At 31.8% G+C, this 20,644-nt stretch overlaps 1 protein-coding gene across 3 annotated transcripts; it reads right to left on the bottom strand.

Moving 5' to 3' along the window:
- Window positions 1-1,980: 1,980 nt before the first annotated feature.
- Window positions 1,981-19,905, bottom strand: LOC126740652 (potassium/sodium hyperpolarization-activated cyclic nucleotide-gated channel 1-like). Of its 3 annotated transcripts, none has more exons than XM_050446769.1 (10): window positions 19,797-19,905; window positions 10,259-10,414; window positions 9,958-10,202; window positions 9,622-9,856; window positions 9,428-9,566; window positions 3,402-3,581; window positions 3,186-3,344; window positions 2,941-3,130; window positions 2,644-2,768; window positions 1,981-2,322 (listed from the first exon to the last, which is right to left on the bottom strand). In XM_050446769.1, exons 2-10 carry the CDS (start codon window positions 10,390-10,392, stop codon window positions 2,149-2,151), a joined length of 1,581 nt encoding a protein of 526 aa, XP_050302726.1. In that variant the 5' UTR covers window positions 10,393-10,414; window positions 19,797-19,905; the 3' UTR covers window positions 1,981-2,148. The 3 variants fall into 3 exon arrangements, with proteins under 3 accessions (XP_050302726.1, XP_050302725.1, XP_050302727.1); XM_050446768.1 differs by having other exon boundaries at window positions 19,788-19,897; XM_050446770.1 differs by lacking the exons at window positions 3,186-3,344; window positions 3,402-3,581 and having other exon boundaries at window positions 19,788-19,897.
- Window positions 19,906-20,644: the final 739 nt, after the last annotated feature.

The following is a 20,644-nucleotide window of genomic DNA, read 5'->3' on the forward strand; positions in this document are numbered from 1 at the left end:
ATGGAATCATTTAAAGAGAAAATTTTAAAATATTTAGAGAGCTCCACAAATGTAGGTTATACTCTATAACAGAAATTATATTTATAAAAATGTGGGTTATTTTGTGGATAGGGAGATGACGCACGTGATCGTACATTTTTTATAATGCATTGAGGTGGGTCACTAGAAAGCAAATATCTGTATAACTGCCACAATAAAAGCTGAATTAGTAGCATTGTATACAGGAATATTAAATGGCCTTTGGTTAAAAAAATTATTTATTGATTTAGAATATAATTTCAAGCAAGTTATTTTTTATGAGGATAATCGTGGTTCTTTGACAAATTAAATAATTTAAAAAAATCTATTAAATAACAAGAGAGTCAAACATATAGATTTAAAATATGAATTTCTTTGGAATTAATCTCAAAAAGGTTTATTCTCTGTGTTAAGGTTTACTTTAATTAAACTCCTCAAATCCATATTTATTATGCTAACGATACGTGGCGACTCCGCGCAATTACCCCCGTGGATACCAACACGAATACGATACGTTTTGAGTGAGTCGAAGTCAGAAGCTCATGGCGGAGAGTCAAGGTGAATGTCGCACTTTGTTGGCTTTATCTATGCATCTTTAGGGTTTGCACGTATTTAGAGAAGGGTATTAAAATACAACACTAAACACCTTCATCTATAGATGTAGGTAGTTCACACTACAGACACAAATAGACACAGCTAGATTGGACTCTAGTTTAATAGGTGGTGGGAACAACTGTCAATTATATTAAGGTTAGGCTAGGAAAAAAGATTCTGTTACGTACTTTTTGACCATGAGTTATTTATATACAGGATGTCCCATTTTGGGTACTTTTGCGGGATATCTCTGTTATTTTTAAAGATAGAGAGTTGCGGTTTTCGCGACACTGTGCTACTTTGCTGTAAAATTAAATATGCCGTTAACAAAATTTTCATAGCCCTTATAGTTTTTAAGATACTTTTGAAAATTTTGCACTTTGGGACCCCCATCGTATCTCCGTTATCTTTAAAGTTTTTGTAAAAGTAAAAACTCATTCTTATAAATTTTTTTCTGCAGAATCCAGTGATGTAGAAATATTTTTTTTTGATTAATAGTTTTTGAGTTATAACACAAACTTATGTTTTTTTAAACGGAACACCTTGTATATTTATAGTCTATAATTCTAGCCTTTTTTTACCTTTTTTAAAATATATAACAGTATGGACTTTTCAAAAATAGGCAAATAACTAACAATTTTTTAAATTAAATGCATAATTTAATAGGACATTAATAACAATAAAAGACAAATTAAAAATGACAAATTAATAACGACGAGTGGGAAATTGCATGATTCTTATTTTTTTTTAAAAATTAATCACATATTTTTATTAAACCTTTTGGAATACATAATTAATTTAATTTTTAATAACGGTATTTTACCCGATCAATTTAAAATATCTGTAGTAACCCTAACATATAAATCTGCTAATAAGACAAAAATTAACAATTCTGGACCCATTAATTTCATTACTAATTTTCACAAAATTTTTAAGAAATGCGTTAAGAATAGATTACTTTTTATAATCAAACTCAACTTTGTCTAGTAATCAGTTTAGCTTTTTACATAATTACGTACCTTCACTGTACTGTACTTTACTGTACCTTTTTAGGTAATAAGTACCGCAAATGCTCTGTTTCACCTTACAAACAGCTGATAATACTGAGAGATTGATGATATTAAAAAGGGTATAAGTATATTTATGAATTTAACAAAGGCATTTGATCTATTTTGGCTATCCCATGAACTGCTCGAAAAGAATTGGGTCAGAAATGCCGTGTTAGGTTTTTTTAAAAACTACTTATACGAAAAAATCTAAAAACTATATGTACAACAGCCTGCTTGGCTGCCCACTATCTCACAAATTCAATAAATATCCTTATTTACTCAGAAATATAAGTTTTTAAATAAGAAAATATTCATAATATTTGCTTTATAACATATTTTATTATTTTACTTTATTTAACAATAAATTCATTAATAACATAAAACAATTTTAATTTATCAACGTAAGTAAATAATTAGAGCTACAACTATAAATACTTAGCAAATGGCCAAAACACTTCTTTTCAATAACATCCATGTAATATTGTGCCTAATATATAGCTTTAGTATCAAGATTATCCGTGCGTAATGCAAGTAAGACATTTTCAGCAATATTGTTCTCTATTTCTGAATAAATTTGCGGGTGGTTCTTAAGTATGCTCCTAAATTTAGATCTTTCAAGTTTAAAGAGTTCACAGGGTGTTACGGCAATAACATTTACAATCTAAAAGTATAAGAGAAATATTTAGTATACATTGCAACAGTATAAAATAATATTTTCAAATTAGCGGTTTAAGTTATAATAGTATGTAGCCGCCAGTCAACTAAAAAAGCAGTAGTTGGGATCGAATCAGTAACTATTCAAAAATAAATTCATTATATTATTATTTTAAACTCAAATATACTGAATTTATTATACAATATACTCATGATTGAATAAATTGTATAATAAATGGTTGAATATTGAACAAACACAAAAGGTTCCACAGCAGACTTACAACTAAGCTTTAGTCTATATGACTTTATATTTTATAGAATGACTTACTCGAGCGATATTAAGAGTTAAAGCTGCTGCTCCGAAATAAGAACCATCCGTTAACTGACATATTTCTACATCTTTTTCCGACGTTACTGACACAGTTCCGACGATAATAAGGTACATGCTTTTTCCTAAAAATTTTATTAATTATATACATGTGTATACAAATATTTGTTGCCATTTATTTGTTTAAAGGTAATTTGATTTGATATTGGAAGTTGATAAAGAAGGTCATGTCATCATACCTCTAGCATTCAGTTGCATAACCTTTTTTTATTTCAAATTTGCTTATTATGTAATTACCTCTACTGCCAGCCTTAATAATAACATCACCAGGTAAAAATATTTCAGTACTCAAGTTTACTCTTAGTTTTCTCAAAAGATGATTTGGAATGTTTCGAAAAATAGACACATTTTCCAAATAATTTTTAGTGGAAGCCAATAGAATTTCTCTTCTTAAAAACCCAGCTGTAGCTTTGGTTAAAACCGATTCCTAAAAAAGACATGTTTTGTAATAACTTAAACTGCTATCAAATTAATCGTTGAACCTTGTAAAAATGTCCATGATATTTAAATTCCAAATAAAGGTAAATTCGATCTCTTACACTAACTGGCAACGCTTTGTATTTGGTATAAGCAGAAATTGATTCATAAACCATGGTTTGCTTATTTTCCACACCAAAGAATCTAACCCAGATACTATTAACCTACAATTTTCTAACCTTAGTATTTAAATATTTTGTATTTTGTTTAAAAATTACTACCTCAACTAGAACAGTCACATGAAAAATAAATCCTATAAATAAAAACGTAGATGATAGAATTGGTCCTAGAATGCGATGGCTTATTACAATAATACGACCATATCCCACATTCATTAATAACTTCATAGTAATTTCAGAATGCTTTAAAAACCGATTAAATTTGTAATGTTCTTCACTAAGCTAAAAATAAAGTAGTATAAGTGAAAACTTGATAGATTATCATTTCATATAGAAAATAAACTAAAACTAATATTTTTTAAATACAATCAGCATTCATTTTTAATCTATTAGGAACATACTAATGGTAATTCTAAGCGAGAAGAAGAATAAAAAAAAGCAGTGATAAAACAGTTTCTTTACGGGAAAGAATTAGCTGAAGTTTTAATAAAAATTTAAATTTTTAACAAAAAAAAGAGAGATTGCCTTCATAATTATTAAATAAATGATATTGTTAGTCATTGAGTTTTATCTAGTAAGTAATCCGTCAATAATAATGTCAATAAAATAATTAAGAGTATTTCAACCAAAAAAAACTATTTCATTTATGCCGCAATAAAAATGCTTCAGCGATTTCTAAAACTCTAGATTTTTAATATGCTAAGATCACATAAATAGTTATTATTAAAATATTCATTATTTCTAGACATTTTGGCTAACTATTTGCTTACACATTTACCGATTTCATTTTTTTTAATACCATTAAATAGAGAATTTTACACTGCTTACTATGATGTAGCATACGATGGGGGTTCCCATTTGACATATTAAAGTGAGGTTAGCTGGAGGTGAGGAGGTGATTGACAGAACTTCAGTAAATGCATAATTAAACGTCCCCTGTATATCTAATTTAACGTGTTTTTTTTATTAGGAAAGTTATTAAGGGTGGATCGTTTCGAAATGAAAGCACTGTATATATACATACGTACATACATACGTCTTATATAGGCATATACAGTGTGTCCTAGATAAGGATGTCTATCATGGGGATCTCGGCAGCTATAGGAGATACGAGGTTAATTAAATTAGAGAAAAGTTACGCATTTTAGAGCCTAACAATAGGCCGTTTAAAAAGTTTTAAAATTTTGAGTAGTACTGGAGATATTCGAGCAAAACCGAAATTTGCCGATTTCGTTTTTATTTTTTTCAGGCGTTATTTAAAGAGATATAGAAAAACAAAAGATACTTTCTCATGGTCACTTTTTAAGCTCTAAAAAATAGCATTGCGAGATTTTTTCGTACCACAAAAATACTAATTTAAATCATAGGAATAAATGTTCAAACAAATTACCAATATTCTCCAAACACAGATATCATCTTTTAACAGTCGAGTTTAAAACACTTCTTAATATATCAGGTGTAATGCTCTCAAATGCTTCAAGAACTATTCTCCTCAGCTGATCCTCAGATTCAAAAACACGACTGTAAACATAATTTTTGCAATAGCCCCAGAGAAAAAAGTCAAGCGGAGTTATGTCTGGGGAACGAGGAAGCCACGGAACTGTTGAATGTGGTCCTATCCATTTTTCCGGTAATCTGTTCGATAGATACTCTCGCATGATTAGCGCATTGTGTGCGGGCGCACCGTCCTGCTGAAACCAACAGTCTTCCAAATCGCGTTCTAATAAGTTGTGATACCGCTACGAGGTAAGGGAATTGTTGTAAAAAAAGGGGCCTACTGAATCTGTTCCAAAAATGCCAACCCACATATTAAAACCGAAACGGTGCCGATGTCTAGCCACTCAGTGTACTCGGAGATTATCTCTTGACCAATAGTGAGTGTTCTTCCGGTTAAAAATTCCATTATTTGTAACCATGCTCTTGTCAAAGAAGATAATACTATGGGGAAATGTTTCATCCTCCTGACATTTCCTGGTGTACCATTTACAAAATGTTGTGCGCCTTTCTTCGTCACCAGGTCTGAGGCCTTGACAGATTCTGAATTTAAACGGGTGGTATTTATAATTTTTCAAAATGAAATGGGCAGTAGATTTTGGTATTCTAGTGGTATTTTCAATTTTTCTAACAGATATTTCCGAATTTTCAGTTACAAAATCCAAAAATTTTTGTACTTGGTTGTTTCCTGTCTGGATAGTTATTTAAATACATACGACCAGCTTCAACGGCGTTGCTGTAGCATAGGATATAACATTTCAGCATATCAAAATTTTCCTCAAGTAAAAAAGCGTCTTCCATTTTGTAACAAAAAATCTAGCAACAAGACGCAAAAACAGAGTTCAAAAACACAATGTCAACTAAATTTATCAAATAATTAAAACTATTTACTTCACTTAAAATAAAAAGAATAAAAAATAATGGTTATAATAAAAACTACTTTGACATTTAACTTTTATTTATTTTTTGACATTTTCTCAACGTCATTATTTCACAGCCTACTACATCAAAACTATCGGAATTTAATAAAAAATCTATTTTTACAATTTAAATATTGTAGAAACATATTGTTTCATAAATCGTTGTAATCGTAAAAAAATATGCTATTTTATAAAGGGTGTACTTTTTTGACGCGCCATATAAAAAAATTAAGTTGATGATGGTTTCTTCGAAACGAAACGTCGTACGAAAAATCTCGAAATGTTATTTTTTAGAGCTTAAAAAGTGGCCATGAGAAAGTGTCTTTTATTTTTCCATATCTCTTTAAATAACGCCAGAAAAAAATAAAAACGAAATCGGCAAATTTCGGTTTTTCTCGAATGTCTACGGAACTGCTTAAAAGTTTAAAACTTTCCAAACAGCGTATTGTTAGGCTCTAAAATGCGCAACTTTTCTCTACTTTAATCAACCTTGTATCTCCTATAGCTGCCGAGATCCCCATGATAGACATCCTTATCTTGGACACACTGTATTGCGTTTTTTGCAAATTCCATAAGGAACATGTCTACATACGATATTAATGTATATGTCGTAGGTTTATTGTAAAATTAGTCGTATTGTAATACGCCTAGGCTTTTTCAATATGCCTAGGCATATTGTCATATAGTTCAAATAATTCAAAATATCACAATTTGACTAATAATTTTAGGCGTATTATAATAAGACTGAATCTTAGCAGGCTTATTGATAAATTCAATCTGTTCTACTCCATGGTTTGCTTCTAAATCGTCTATTGGTTCTTCTAACTCATAGGTAAGTACCATCCTGTCATCTGCATTATTCAAGTCGGTAACTACTGAAGTCGCGATTTCTTTATAAATGTCAGTAGAATATTTGTCGTCAGTGTGATTACTAGTCATGTCGCCTTGTAGGATAGTTATTGTGGCATCGTGAACTCCATCAGATGTTTCGTAGCGATAAGCTAAAGTATCTTCTGGACAACCTCCAGTTTACTATTATTTAAAGTTGTTTCTAAATCTTCTTCTTTGTTTATAGTATGAATAACTTCAGAAGGCAAATTAGTAGAAAACAAACCAACTTGAAAATCCACTCCAAATAAAGCTTTGTATGGGGAACGTTTAATGATCCTGTGATAGGAAGAATTTTTTTGCCACTGAACAAAATAGCAGCCAAGGGACCAGTTTGTTGAATTATTATCTTTTAGCCAAGATTTAAGCATATTTTTCACATCCTGGTTTGATCTTTCAACACTTCTTTGACTTTGCGGGTGACGCGGGCGTCCATTAATGATCTTGCAAGAGGGCCATTTAGCAACCATTTCATGGATTATCTGGTTTACAAATTCTCCTCCATTATCACTTTGCAAGATAATAGAAGCTCCGAATTCTAAAACAATTTTTAGAAGTTTTTCGCATACATCTTTGGCATTCTTAGATTTTAAAGGTCTGAGATGAATAAATTTGGTAAGATGGTCCTGGTAATTCATTAACCATTTGTATTCTCCATCAGGCGTTGACTGTAAATCGATAAGGTCCACTTGTCCGCGATGATTAAAATCTTTGGATATAATGGGTTTCACTACTACACCTTTTTTAGGAAGTCGTTTTTTTTGCGCACAGTTTGTTCAACATTTAACAAATATTTCTACTTCTTGTCTGGGAATTGCATACTTGGATTTCAATGCCATTAGCATCTTATCGCGGCCTCCGTGACCCGTACCCATATGAATTTCAATTAATTTGTTATAAAACTCTTCATAGGAAATTATGAAAATGATGTGATCATCTTCCTTGGTTCTTTTTTTAATTACTTTTCTTGTTCCACCAATTTCCATAGTTTCATAAATACGTGAGTAATACAGCTGGTTATTATTCCTTCTAGTTCCTTTATTTTTTGCTTCACGGGAACTAACTTAAATATCGCTTACTTCTCTTATTTTTTCTAGGGTCCATGGTCTTTTACTGCTTTTTTCGTATTCTGAAATTAAAAGACGTATTTTTGTCAATTTTGTAAAATAATAATTACAAAGTTTCCAATATGAAATGTATAGAATAATGTAACTTTTTTTAGCTAAATTAATAATATTTATTAGTTTATCTCCGCTACTAGCTAATGTAAAAACATACTACTAATACTTGTGCAATAATCCTTCCCCCCATAAAAACGCAGAAACACGTGAAATTACATTGAATTTTGCGCTCCCTCCCATAAAAACACAGAGACATATGAAATTACATTGAATTTTGCATATTTTAATTTAGTATCCTAAGCAAAAAGTGTCCAATACAAAAGAAATATAAATTTGTCAACAAACAAAATTGTGCACGTGAATCCCGCCATTCCCGCCAATGCAACCGCGGTAAAATTAATATTTTGAGGTTATAGTTATGTTTATATAGTTTACTTACCATTGTAAAACTTCTCTAGTTCTATATAATAATTGTCTTTATTCACAAACATTAAATTACCACTAATTTTAAATGGTATATAAGTAGGTATATTGCACAACACTAACTAAAGTTATGATTGCAATTCGCCTGAATAGCCGTCAGTCGTATTATAATACGCCTGATCTCATGTAGTCATATTGTAATATACTCATGTACAGATTGAATTTAACAATAAGCCCTCTAAGATTCAGTCATATTATAATACGCCTAAAATTATTAGTCAAATTGTGATATTTTGAATTATTTGAACTATATTACAATATGCCTAGGCATATGGAAAAAGCCTAGGCGTATTACAATACGACTGATTTTACAATAAGCCTGCTGATGTCCTGTGAAGTGTGTGGATGGCTTCTAAAGGCCTGATGATGCTCTAACTAGAGCGAAACACGTGTAGCCCGTTTTATTACATGTTGTGAGACCGTGACTTTGTGTTTTTTCTTTGTTTTTCGTCAATTTTATTAATTTCTTATTAAAGAATTTAGATTATTAATGATATTATTAAAAATAATAATATTTTATGATCATACAGAGTACACATCTAACTAGTAACCAATACAAAACCTAAAAAAAAGTGAGTCATTTATTTTAACGCCTTGTACAACTCGTTAAAAGAAGTTAATATACCAAAAATCGCCTAAATAACAACTGTTTATTAAAATGCTTACTTCACTTTATTGAAAACTATTTTTGATTTGACTGATTGCTCCCTCAATATAACAGTTAACAATGTGCAAAATGTGCTTATCTATAATTTGTCTAGAAAATTTGATCACTTAAAGATTAATATTATTAAAACCTGCAGCATCAGGTTTTAAACTACAAATTACTTTATAAAATTGGGTACGCTCGTTAGATAAAGGTTAACATCTTAATTATTGTATGGAATTCATCTTTGATGTGCACCCATAACATTTTTTTAAAATATACCGAATAAATTGCTAATCTCATTGGCAAGTCATTGGGTATACTATGATTTTTATTTAACGTTAAATTAAATGAACTTATTGTTTGCCATGTTTTTATAGAATTATTCTCTGCATTCATCATGTTAATATTTTGTACTCAAAAAGTTTATTATCTTATTCAACTACATCCAAAGTCTTAAATTAATATTTTCTTCAGAAAGATTCTTACATTTACGAGAGAAAAATCAGAAAGAAAATATTATTTGTTAATCCATTTTTGCCTATTTAATTAAAAAAATTGAATTAGAATACTTACCACAAGAGCATACAAGATGTAAACTCCAAGTACAATCATCATTATAATGGTAATTGTTAATCTAAAAGCTTTAAATACAAAACTGGAAAAGCCAAAATATAAGCGAATCAAATTAAAAGTCTTTAAGCACCAGAAATATCTAAAAGAAATATTTACGTTAGCACACATAGAAACACTAGTTTATTTTTTATTACCTTATATATCGACTGGTTATTAGAAACGGTGATATAATCAATAGTATTTGGTCTGGAATGCGCTTCCATAAAGGTATAAGTCTTAAAATTTGAGGAAGGAAACTACTTAAATCCAAGAAAAAATATGATTTTATATATGATATTGCAATATCTCTTGGTTTCAGGGAAACTGTGTTGTCTTTCTCATTATATACTCCAGTTCGAAACATTATTATCATCGTAACAGCATAAGTTACTAAAGGAAATAAACAAAATTTATTTCGGACATTAGTAAGAAAAAAGAATATTGTAAGAAATATTTAAAAAAAATATTTTTATATTTTAATAAATGCTTACCATTAACAGGCAACATTATATAATTTTGGTCATCATTTGTAGTAAGAGCATAAATTGCAGGACTCGTTAAGAAATGGAATATCAAAAAAATACATAAATAGATATCAAAGTACAAAGAAAACATGCTTAAAGGGTGAATAAGCCCATAATGCTCTATAAGATGCAGTTTTTCCTCTTGCTTTAGTCGGTTCAAAGATGGCGCATATATTCTTGTATAGGGATGATGCTTACTAATCATAGTGTAACTAAAAAATAATAAAAAAATCCCATTTTCTTTTATACAATTTTTCTTTTAGCTTACCGCTTCAATGCTCTTCTGAAGTTGACAAATAAGCCACTATCGATGAATTTAGATACAACATTCCAGGACTCGCCAGGTAGCGTACATCGATGCGTTTCTGTATCCTGTTTTTGAATAACCAGTTCAGTAGACATTTTATAAATCCAAGTGATGGGTCTAAAATATATATGGATATCCAATTGAGCTTCTTATTGTTAACAATAAATATATAAGTAAATTTTACATAGACAATTTATATACTTATATCCGTGGTTATAGTAAATTAGTAACTAGTACCATAAAAGCTCTTTTTATAAAACTAATTATATGAAATACATGTGGTAAGATTACATAAATAGTCTTAAATTATGAAAAAACTAAGATCAGTAAACAACAACTTTGTTTGAGTTCGACATGTGCTTAGGGCTGCCATTCCTCCCGATTTAGGCGGGAGTCTCCCGATTTCTTGTCAACCCTCTCGCCTTTTATTTTAAATTGTAAATCTCCCGCAACCTCCCGCTTTCATAAAATTTTACGCCATTTAAATCGATACGTTAAATATGTCGATACGTCTCTCACATTCCTTCATTTCTAAAAGATCGCCCCCTTGCGTAGACAGTTGAAAATATTTATGACATTGATATTGACATTATAAAAACCGGTGATTCCCATAGATGATCGTAGCAGCAGCGAGCTCGGTATTAGTTCTCATTAGTTTTTTGTTCGCCAGAAGTGAGAAAGTTAAGTGAGTTTTTTGAATTTTTTTACGAGATAGACTTTGCAAAATATGACTTTAAGCTCAAATAGTAGTGAATCGGAAATAGACTGGCTTGGCCTTGATCAAAATGAAGAGATAGAAGACGGGGTAGAAGATTACGGCAATATATCCGATACCGAATCGCTGCCGGGAACAAGTAAAACATCGCAACAAATACGGAAGCATAAGCATACGATCGAGGAAAGCAAAAACACACATCAAGGAGTGAAAAAGAAAAAGTGGGATGTCAAATTTAACAAAGTTTGGAAAGAAAAATATGATTGGATTTTTGAAGGTAATTTAAATACTGAGGCACAATTTCGAGCGTGTCGTTGTCAATTTTCCATTAAACACGGCGGGGGAAAACGACATTGTTAAACACTTGAGGACAGAAAAACACACTCAAAATGTAAATGCAACATCAAAAACTAAATCAGTAAATCGGTATTTTTCATCTATGGCTGACAAGGATTCTATAGCATTGGCTGAATGTGCTTTTGTTTTTCATGCGATAAAACATGCTCAAAGCTACGCCTCGGCAGATTGTGCTGGAAAACTATTTCCCCTGATATTCAAGGATTCCAAAACAGCTGAGAAATATTCATGCGGAAGAACAAAGGCGACTAAAATAGTCACCAAAATTTTAGGTCCGGAAAGTAAAAATATTATTAAGAAGGATTTAGCAAATGACAATCCTTTTTCCCTTGCAACAGATGCCTCAAATAAGGGAAATATCAAGACATTCCCCTTGATTGTTAGGTATTCCCAAACCGAAAAAGGCGTTAGCACAAAGCTTTTAAAATTTTATTCAAATTCATCAGAAAAGTCAGTAGATATTGCTAAATGCGTAATTGATGGTCTTGATGAGGCAGGATTATCAATTAAAAATGTCACTGCTTACTGCGCTGATAATGCGTCGGTTAATTTTGGAAAAAAACAGAGTGTTATGACAGAGCTACACAAACATAATAAAAATATTTTACCCTTTGGCTGTGTATGCCATATTATTCACAATGGTGGCAAGTAAGGACAAAATGTTATAAGGTACGATATTGAAACTATTGTAATCAAATGTTACAATGAATTTAGCAGCAGCTGAAAAAAAATTACAGAGCTTAAATATTTGTATGTCTTTTGTGAACAAGAATTGTCAGAGCTATTACGTTCTGTTCCTACACGTTGGCTCTCATTAATTCCGGCAGTCGAACGTTTACTAAAACATTTTGTTCCCATCAAATCATATTTTTTATCTCGAGAATCGTCACCTTTAATTCTAAGAATGTTTTTTGAAAACGAACTCGCTGAGGCTTATTTAGGTAAGTAGATGTTTTCGTTATCCTTTAATTATTTTACTTCAAACAAAAAACATTTTAGGGCTTATTTTAAACATAGGAACTGCCATGAATTCGGCAATTTCTAAATTGGAATCCGAAAGTGCCTTAGCAGTAGAATTGTTTGGAATCATGGATACTTTAAGACGATCCTTGGTGATGAAAAGGGAACAGAAGTTTTATGGCTCAATAGCCCTTTCTCTAGTACGAAAATGTGATAATTTAGATATTGTAAATATTTTAAGAAAGAAGCTGATTCGTTAATTGGGAGAATCGTAGAATATTTAGAAAAATGGTAGGTATATTATATGATCTCAGAAACAAGTTTCTTTTAACAACAAATGTAAATACTTGAAAGCAATGGATTTGAGGACTAATCCAAGATTGGAGTATTTTATGAAAATTTCAGAAGAATTTAGTATTGACATAGATGTTGATTTATTGTTTGAAGAATTTGTGAACCTTTCATCTTTTTTAGAAAATCTCCCCGAAAAATTTTCAGATTTTAAAATTGACCAAATTGGTTTATTATTTTAAAACAAATAAGTCTCCGAATTATTCTAAAATATGTTCTTGTGTTTTTTTTCTTCCCCACTCTAATGCCATGTATGAAAGAATTTTTAGTTTAATGTTTATAGCGTGGAGAAAAGAAAGAAATTCTCTGTCTATAGAAACCTTAGAGTCAGAATTAATGATTAAGCATAACTTTACCGAAACTTGCCAAGAATTTGTAAATTTTTTGGAAAAAGATGGGAAAAATATTCTTGGTAAAGTAGGGACCAGCTTAAAATATTTTTAATTTAAGGATTTATTCGAGTTATGTTAAAGCGTAACTCTGGCATAATAATTGCCAAAAACGAGGCAAAATAATATATATTTTTTTTGTGTTAGGTATGTTTAATTTTTTTTGAAGTGTTTAATATATGTATCTTAATTATGTATTAATAAGCTAAAGAATATATTTCTTAATGTTATGTTTAGTTTTTTTCTAGCGTTAAAATAAAATACATGTTGTTTTTGTTAACGAGGTCAAAGAATATATTTTTATTTTTTCTTTATGTTTAAAATTTTTAAAGTACACACATATGTTTATAATACCAGCTCTAAAACTAATTCATGGCTCCGAAAAAAAAATTGCCTGCGGCATGACTCGAAACTCGAACATGCCATGCTCCCGATTTCTACTTTTAAAAATATGGCAGCCCTACATGTGCTCAGTGACAAGGCGGTGTTTTGCTTATCCTCTTCAGACCCCAGGAACCAGACGTATCATTGGCGATGCCCACTGGCAATGCTGTTTATATTTTTTTCCGCACGCGATTTTGACATTTTGAGGTTAGAATTTTATGCGGTTTGTTTACGTTTATACTTGTGTTTCTTGGACCATGGTTTTAAGTAGAAATAAATGTAAGTATAGAAAAATTAATTATTTTGCTTTGTTTAAAATGTAGCTTGCAGAATTACGATTTAATAAAAAAATGTGAAAAAAGTTAAAATTTCGGATGATTTGGAGAGTTTTAGTTAAGGTATTATTATTGGTGATGCCTTAGGATTCTACTGATTCAGACATATATTATATTATTATTTTTTAGTTGATAAAAACTACTTTTAGTTTTTATTTGTTGATGATAATATTTTTATTTTAGGACCTTTAACACAAAAGGAGTTTCAAGATTTAGCAGACAACATTGATTTGAACCAGTCGGATATCAGAGAGCTGTCATCAGAAGATGAAGAGGAGGACCTGACAACGCATTTTGCTGAAGATGAAGAAGATGAACAAACCGACTCTTCATCATCAGACGATGACCTACATTTGTCCCATTTTTGAATGATGCTGCTGATGTAAACAAAGAATTAGAGTATCCCATCAAATATTTAGAAAAATACATTTCAGGCGACTTTTACGAAAATATTGCACTTTGCACAAACATGAGACAAGTAAAGGATAAAGGTCATTCTTTCAAGACTACTTCTGATGAAATAGAAATGTTTTTTGGAATATCGATAATAATGGAAATTTACGGACTTCCAAGAATTCGGATGTTTTGGCTCAGAGAAATGAGGGTTCCCATGATATCTGATAATGGTTAAAATGGTTCAACCTGAATTGCAAAAAGGCAGTAAACACTAAAAACGCAGCATATCGCAAATGGCGTCAACATCCTTCCATCGAAAATCGGAGGAACTTTTTAGCCTCCAGAAATAGCTGCAAGCGAATTATTGATGAATGCAAAGAGAGTCGCAACAACAGGATCAAAAACAAACTGCTAAAAGGCCCAATTGGAACAAGATCTTTCTGGTCGGTATCGAAAGCCGTTAGTCAAGGATTTGCTAAGTCGGCCTTGCCACCCCTAACAGCAGATGATGGTTCTATCACGGTAACAGCAAGGGAAAAACCAACTTACTGGGTAAACTCTTCGCGTATTTGCCAATGGTGAATTCATCGATGTGGGAAATTTCGTTTCCCCAACAAATTATAAATAAAATTCTTAAAAGCGTAGACACCAACAAAGCTTCTGGACCCTATGGAATTCCAGCCCTAATACTAAAACGTTGTACAGACGAATTGACTCCTCCCTTATGTAGACTGTTCACGGCATCGTATAAGCAGGGCCAATTTCCAACAAGCTGGAAAACTGCTCGAGTGCAAGCTGTACCCAAAAAGGGTAAGAAGACGATGCCCTCCAATTACCGCCCGATTGCACTAGTTCCAGTAATATCTAAGATTATAGAAAAAGCAGTCAACCAACAACTGTTAAGATATCTGGAATCATCTGGACTAATCAGCGATCATCAATACGGCTTCCGAAAGCTTAGATCCACCGGCGATCTTCTGGCCTACGTCATACACTTGTAGACGGAGGCCATGGAGAAGCACGGCGAGTCCCGCTCAGTCGCTCTTAACATTTCCAAGGCATTTGACAGAGTGTGGCATAAGGGACTACTAACCAAGCTCTCCTCAATCGGCATACAAAACTCATTATTGAATTGGATCAAAAGTTTTCTTGAACAACGAACAATCCAAATAGCCGTCGATGGATACCTCTCCGACAAATTTTACATTAACGCTGGAGTCCCTCAAGGATGCATTCTATCCCCCACCCTTTTCTTGGTATATATCAGCGATTTGCTAGGAACCACTGTCAATCCAATCTACAACTTTGCGGACGATAGCACACTTATTTCCACATTTAAGTCCGCCAAACCAACGACAGCCGCAAGTTCTCAGAATCTTAGGCAGCAAGTAGCTTCAACCAACAACGATATTAGAGCAATCTTGGAGTGGCGCGATAACAATTTGGTCAATTTTAACGCTAAAAAAATGCAGGCTGCAGTATTTACGATGAAGACTAACCTTGGTGGCCCGGAGCTGGTTATGGCAGGGAAAACATTGCCAATGAAAACATCTTTACATCTTCTAGGAGTCGAGGTCACCAACAGTGTGTCCTGGCATGACCACGTTACCGAGGTCGCCAGGGCGGCTTCCAAGAAACTCGGAGTGCTTTTCAAAACGAAAAAACTGTATACACCAGAACAGCTGCTGACTCTTTATAAGGCTCAAATACGCCCTTCCCTCGAGTATTGCTCGCATGTCTGGAGCTCTGCACCCAAGCATAGTTTAAACCTGCTAGATTCTATACAGAAGAGAGCTATTGGTCTTATCGACAAACCAGAACTGACAAAGAGTTTGGATAGTCTGGAGCACAGGAGAAAGGTAGCTGATCTCTGTTTATCCTACCGTTATTATCACGGTAGGTGCTCCTCTGAGCTGGCAGGCCTGATTGATTCCACCCAGGGCTGTTCCGGCAAGAAGGACGCGTCTAGCAGTTGCAGCTCATCAACATCGAGTCCACCTGCCTACCCCAAGGACGTCGCTGTATCGGGACTCATTCATCTAGAGAACATCTTCTTTGTGGAACGGGCTTCCACCTCACATATTTCCCAACGCATATAACCTACAGCGATTCAAGATAAATGCATACAAATATCTTCGCGCAAGCACCACTCCAAGAGTGACATAGGAATATCCTCTTGTGCTTGTGTTTACCATAAAAAAAAAACATATTACCAGAGACCGATACTTTGGTTTGCGCTGTCGTCTGAAACTTGTAGAAGATGACAAGATATCAAGGGAGCAAAGGAGTTTAGATAGGTTTTGGAAAGTAAGGCCAATGCTTGACGGAGCTTTGAAGGGATGTAGACAAAATAAACGCACTGAGGCGGCATCAATTGACGAACAGAAGTAATAATGCGACAATTTGTGCGTGGAAAACCTGAACCAGTAGGCATTAAGAATTTTGTAATGACAACACCAACTGGAATTCCTTTGGATTTTTACTTGTACGAAGGAAAGGGCTCACCACTAGAGTCAGCGCTCACTCCTGTATCAGAGAAGCTTGATATAGGTGGCAGAATGGTACTCACACTTTACCAGCTGGTGTTTCAGTTTACACTGACAGATATTTTACATCTATTCCACTACTAGTAATGCATCTATTGTCCAGAAAACTAACCCAAACAGGAACCATGATGCTAAATAGGCTTCCAAAAAACGCAACATTTTTAAAAGATAACGATTTAAAAAAATCAGGTAGAGGTTCCCATGACCAGTTGGTCATGGGAAGACAGAATTCCAACGTCAATTTAGTAAAATGGTTTGATTCGAAACCTGTACACTTTGCTTCATCATCTACTGGCGTTGAGCCACTAGGAACATGTTCACGTTGGTCCAAAACCGAAAATAAATACATAACAATAAATCAACCTGCAATAGTAAATGAATACAATTTAAAAATGAAAAGGGTGGATCTACTGGATAGAATGATTGGAAAGTATCCTGTGCGTGCTCGAACAGACAAATGGACGATTCGAACTATTCGATTTATCACTTTTTTGATTTTTCAATTGCTGCTAGCTGGTTAGAATACCGAGAGAATGCTATGTCTCTAAATAATGCAAAGAAGGATATTATGGATTATCATGATTTTACCATTTAAAAAAAATTGTAAGAATACGCAAAATTTGATGAGCGGTGCTTGAGTAATTGAAGCTCCAACCTAAACCAACCCTTGGGTTGGGTTGGGCAGAGTGACAAAACGCAGTAGACGACAGAACTGGCAACACTACACCTAACCTCACCAAAGTCAAAGTTTACTAAATAAAATACAAGTTGCTTCACTCGGCGAAAAACCTTTTATATTTCGATCTCAAAGGCAGGCCGCCGAGCTCCTTGCCGACTGGGAACTAGCAAAAAATATAAAGAGGAATTCTGGTAAAAAATAGCTATTATTTTACGAGTTTCGTCTATTTCGAACTGTAGGGGACGACGGAGCACGATTTTATAATAACTTTATTATCTGGCATAAAATTATTATTTAATGTACCTACTTGGGAAAAATATGTAAATTGATAATACTACTATAAATTATTTGTTTTATTAATTATACTATAAATTATTTGTTTTTATAGCCCCCAACCTAAATAAATTTTACATTATCAAAGTTTACGTAATTCAAGAACTAAATGGTTAAATTTTTTTTGTTAATAATTAGGTACTTAGGTATCTTATTAAAGGTTGTTTTAGTACGACTGGTTTCATTAGGATTTATTTTTAAATCAAAGTCAAAAGTTTGTGTGAAAAAATGCATATATTACTGTTACTAAACGTAACAACTAAAGATAGACATAACTACTAAGTAATGACATGTTTGAATTTTCAATGATTGATTACTACACTTTTTGACGTTCTTGTTATTTTGTCAGACTAATAATAGCATTACCTAAGACATTATAAGTAATAAACGTAATGTTTAATTCATAACCAGCCCAAAAATGTGGAATTTTATTGTTTTAAAATTAGTAGTGAGAGAGAAAAGGATGGAGAAAGTGTTGTTAGTACCCATTGGCAACAATGCATATTTTCAATTAATTTTTGTTTGGTTTGTTGCCAGTGGGGTAGAGCTTATGCACTAGTGCAAATAATATTATAATAATCGACAAATTTGTAATTTTCATTTTCTATTAGGATTATGTACTGTACAAATAATTTTCTATATCTATACGTGTTGTTTTCGTCGCTCTTGTGCAATTTTAAATAGAGGCGAAAAATGTCATTACATAATTAATTAACCGTAATATTTTTCATGTGACGACGCTGGTGGTAAAAATACAAAAGTCTTTTGCTGTTTTAACGTAAACAAATAAATTTACCGATGAAATTTGGATTTTAATGCTCTACTCTCTTTACTACACAAGAATGCACCATGATCGTTTATTTTGACATTAATTTTCTCCAAAAAAGTACGAAAACAACAAAAAACTGATAAAACACACTCTAAACACAAAATACGCCCTTAGACTCAATGATTTAAAGCATTTATTTGTTTTAATTCCTTGGCAACATCGCTCGGGATTCATTCATTCATAATTTTTGACAGAACTCGAAAAATAGTAAAACGTGCGAAAGACTGTAGCGCAACGTTGCCGAAGTGACTAAATTTTTTAATGCTCCAAGATATTTTTATTTTGGCTGCTGCTTTTACTAATATTTTTGCTTTTAAATTAAGTCGATTTTTCTATGAATTTTATTAATTTTCGATTGGTTTTTCTTCATTTTAAGCGCAGTTATGTTTCCGACTCAAATAACCTTTAAAAAGTATTAAATTTTTTAATACTTAAAAAGCGGATAAATAGCTCTGGCAAAAGTGCAATATTGTAAAAGAAGGACAAAAGATTGAGAGGAAAATATATTTTGCCATTTTAAGATGTAAAAAATGTAGTCTCTTAAGCTGGATTTATACAGACAAATAAAGTAAAATAAGAAATAAAATAAGAGTTAAATGTACAAAAATTCCACAACGCATTTATATAACAAAATATTGCAAATATTAAAAGGTACCTTCTATAATACATATTGCCATTATAAGTGCACAAATTAGAAGAAAACAAAACATACTTGTCGATGCTCTGGTCAGGAACAATGTAGGAATTGCGTCGGGTCTAAGACGTTGATTTGAAGGGGACATAAAACTACTCTCCGCAAAATGCAAGCTACAGATATTAACCCTTTTATAACATTAAAAAAGCAACCTTAATAAAGCACAATAATTTAAAAAAATATATAAGAAAAATTAATTATTAAATTTTTTCCACTTATTGATAAATTTGTATCATTGGTTCTATGAGTTCAATTTAAAAATGATTTGTTTACACACAACAAAAACAAAAACTATGCCTATTATATACAATTATTTTCTAGCTTTATCACTATAAAAAAACAATTCCTGAATACGGAAAGAACCAAAAATTGTTGTTTTATGGTTTTTGCTTTCAAAAATCTAATGTCAAAACCAATCTGACAGATGCTGCGCTTGATTTATCTATCTAGTATTTTCTAATATAAATAGGTAGTAGTATCAATTGTTATTTTTTTATTATAAAATAAGTAGCAAAAACTTACTTGAATTACCTTTGAACCTATTAAACTTTTCACAATAATAAACCTTTAAAATGCTCTTTCTGTTCTTAATTAATACACGTCTTTTCAACAATGTTTACATATATCTATGGAAATAAAATAACATTTGTCATTTTTGACAGTTGGTTAAAGCAGATGGCTTGATTGGCCTGGGAAATATGAAGTTTGGTATAATTTATAAAAACAGCTGTTTTGATAGATTTATTACGTTATTAATTATTAATTAACACAAATATTATTAATAATAAGTGCAACAAAAAATTGTTTGGCAAAAAATGGCGAAGCTTAGTAGATCATGGCAGTATAAGGAGTTAGTTAAGTAGTTTTCCACTTAACGATAGGCCATAATAAAAATTATACTAATAATAAAAATTAACTTGTAAACAAAAAACCATTAATGATATATCATTCCATTTACATTTAAGAATTAAAAATATATACACATAATTCATAGCAAAAAAACAAAACAAAATTAAACCTATTTATTAATTGAAGCATTAATAAATGTTTAAAGCTACGGCAAATGATAACTTTTAAAATACTTATCAAACTTTAGCTTTTTTCAACAGGTTTTTTTCTTTTAAGTTTAAAGACTGTCGAATTAAAGGGTTTGATAATAATTGGAAATCTGTAATACATATGAAATATTTTATACATGTTTTATGACTAACTGCTTGATGAATACATTTTTTGGAAAAAGGTGTTAGGAACACACAGGTCCGTTATGTTATTTCGAAACTGAAGATGTTTTATGTTTAATTGAATTAAATAAAATTATAATCTCTTAATAACTAAAAATCTCACTTTTATATTTTGTATGATCTTCAGTTAACCCTATT

This window comes from Anthonomus grandis, chromosome 9 (assembly GCF_022605725.1).
Source record: "Anthonomus grandis grandis chromosome 9, icAntGran1.3, whole genome shotgun sequence".
Classification (NCBI taxonomy): domain Eukaryota; kingdom Metazoa; phylum Arthropoda; class Insecta; order Coleoptera; family Curculionidae; genus Anthonomus; species Anthonomus grandis.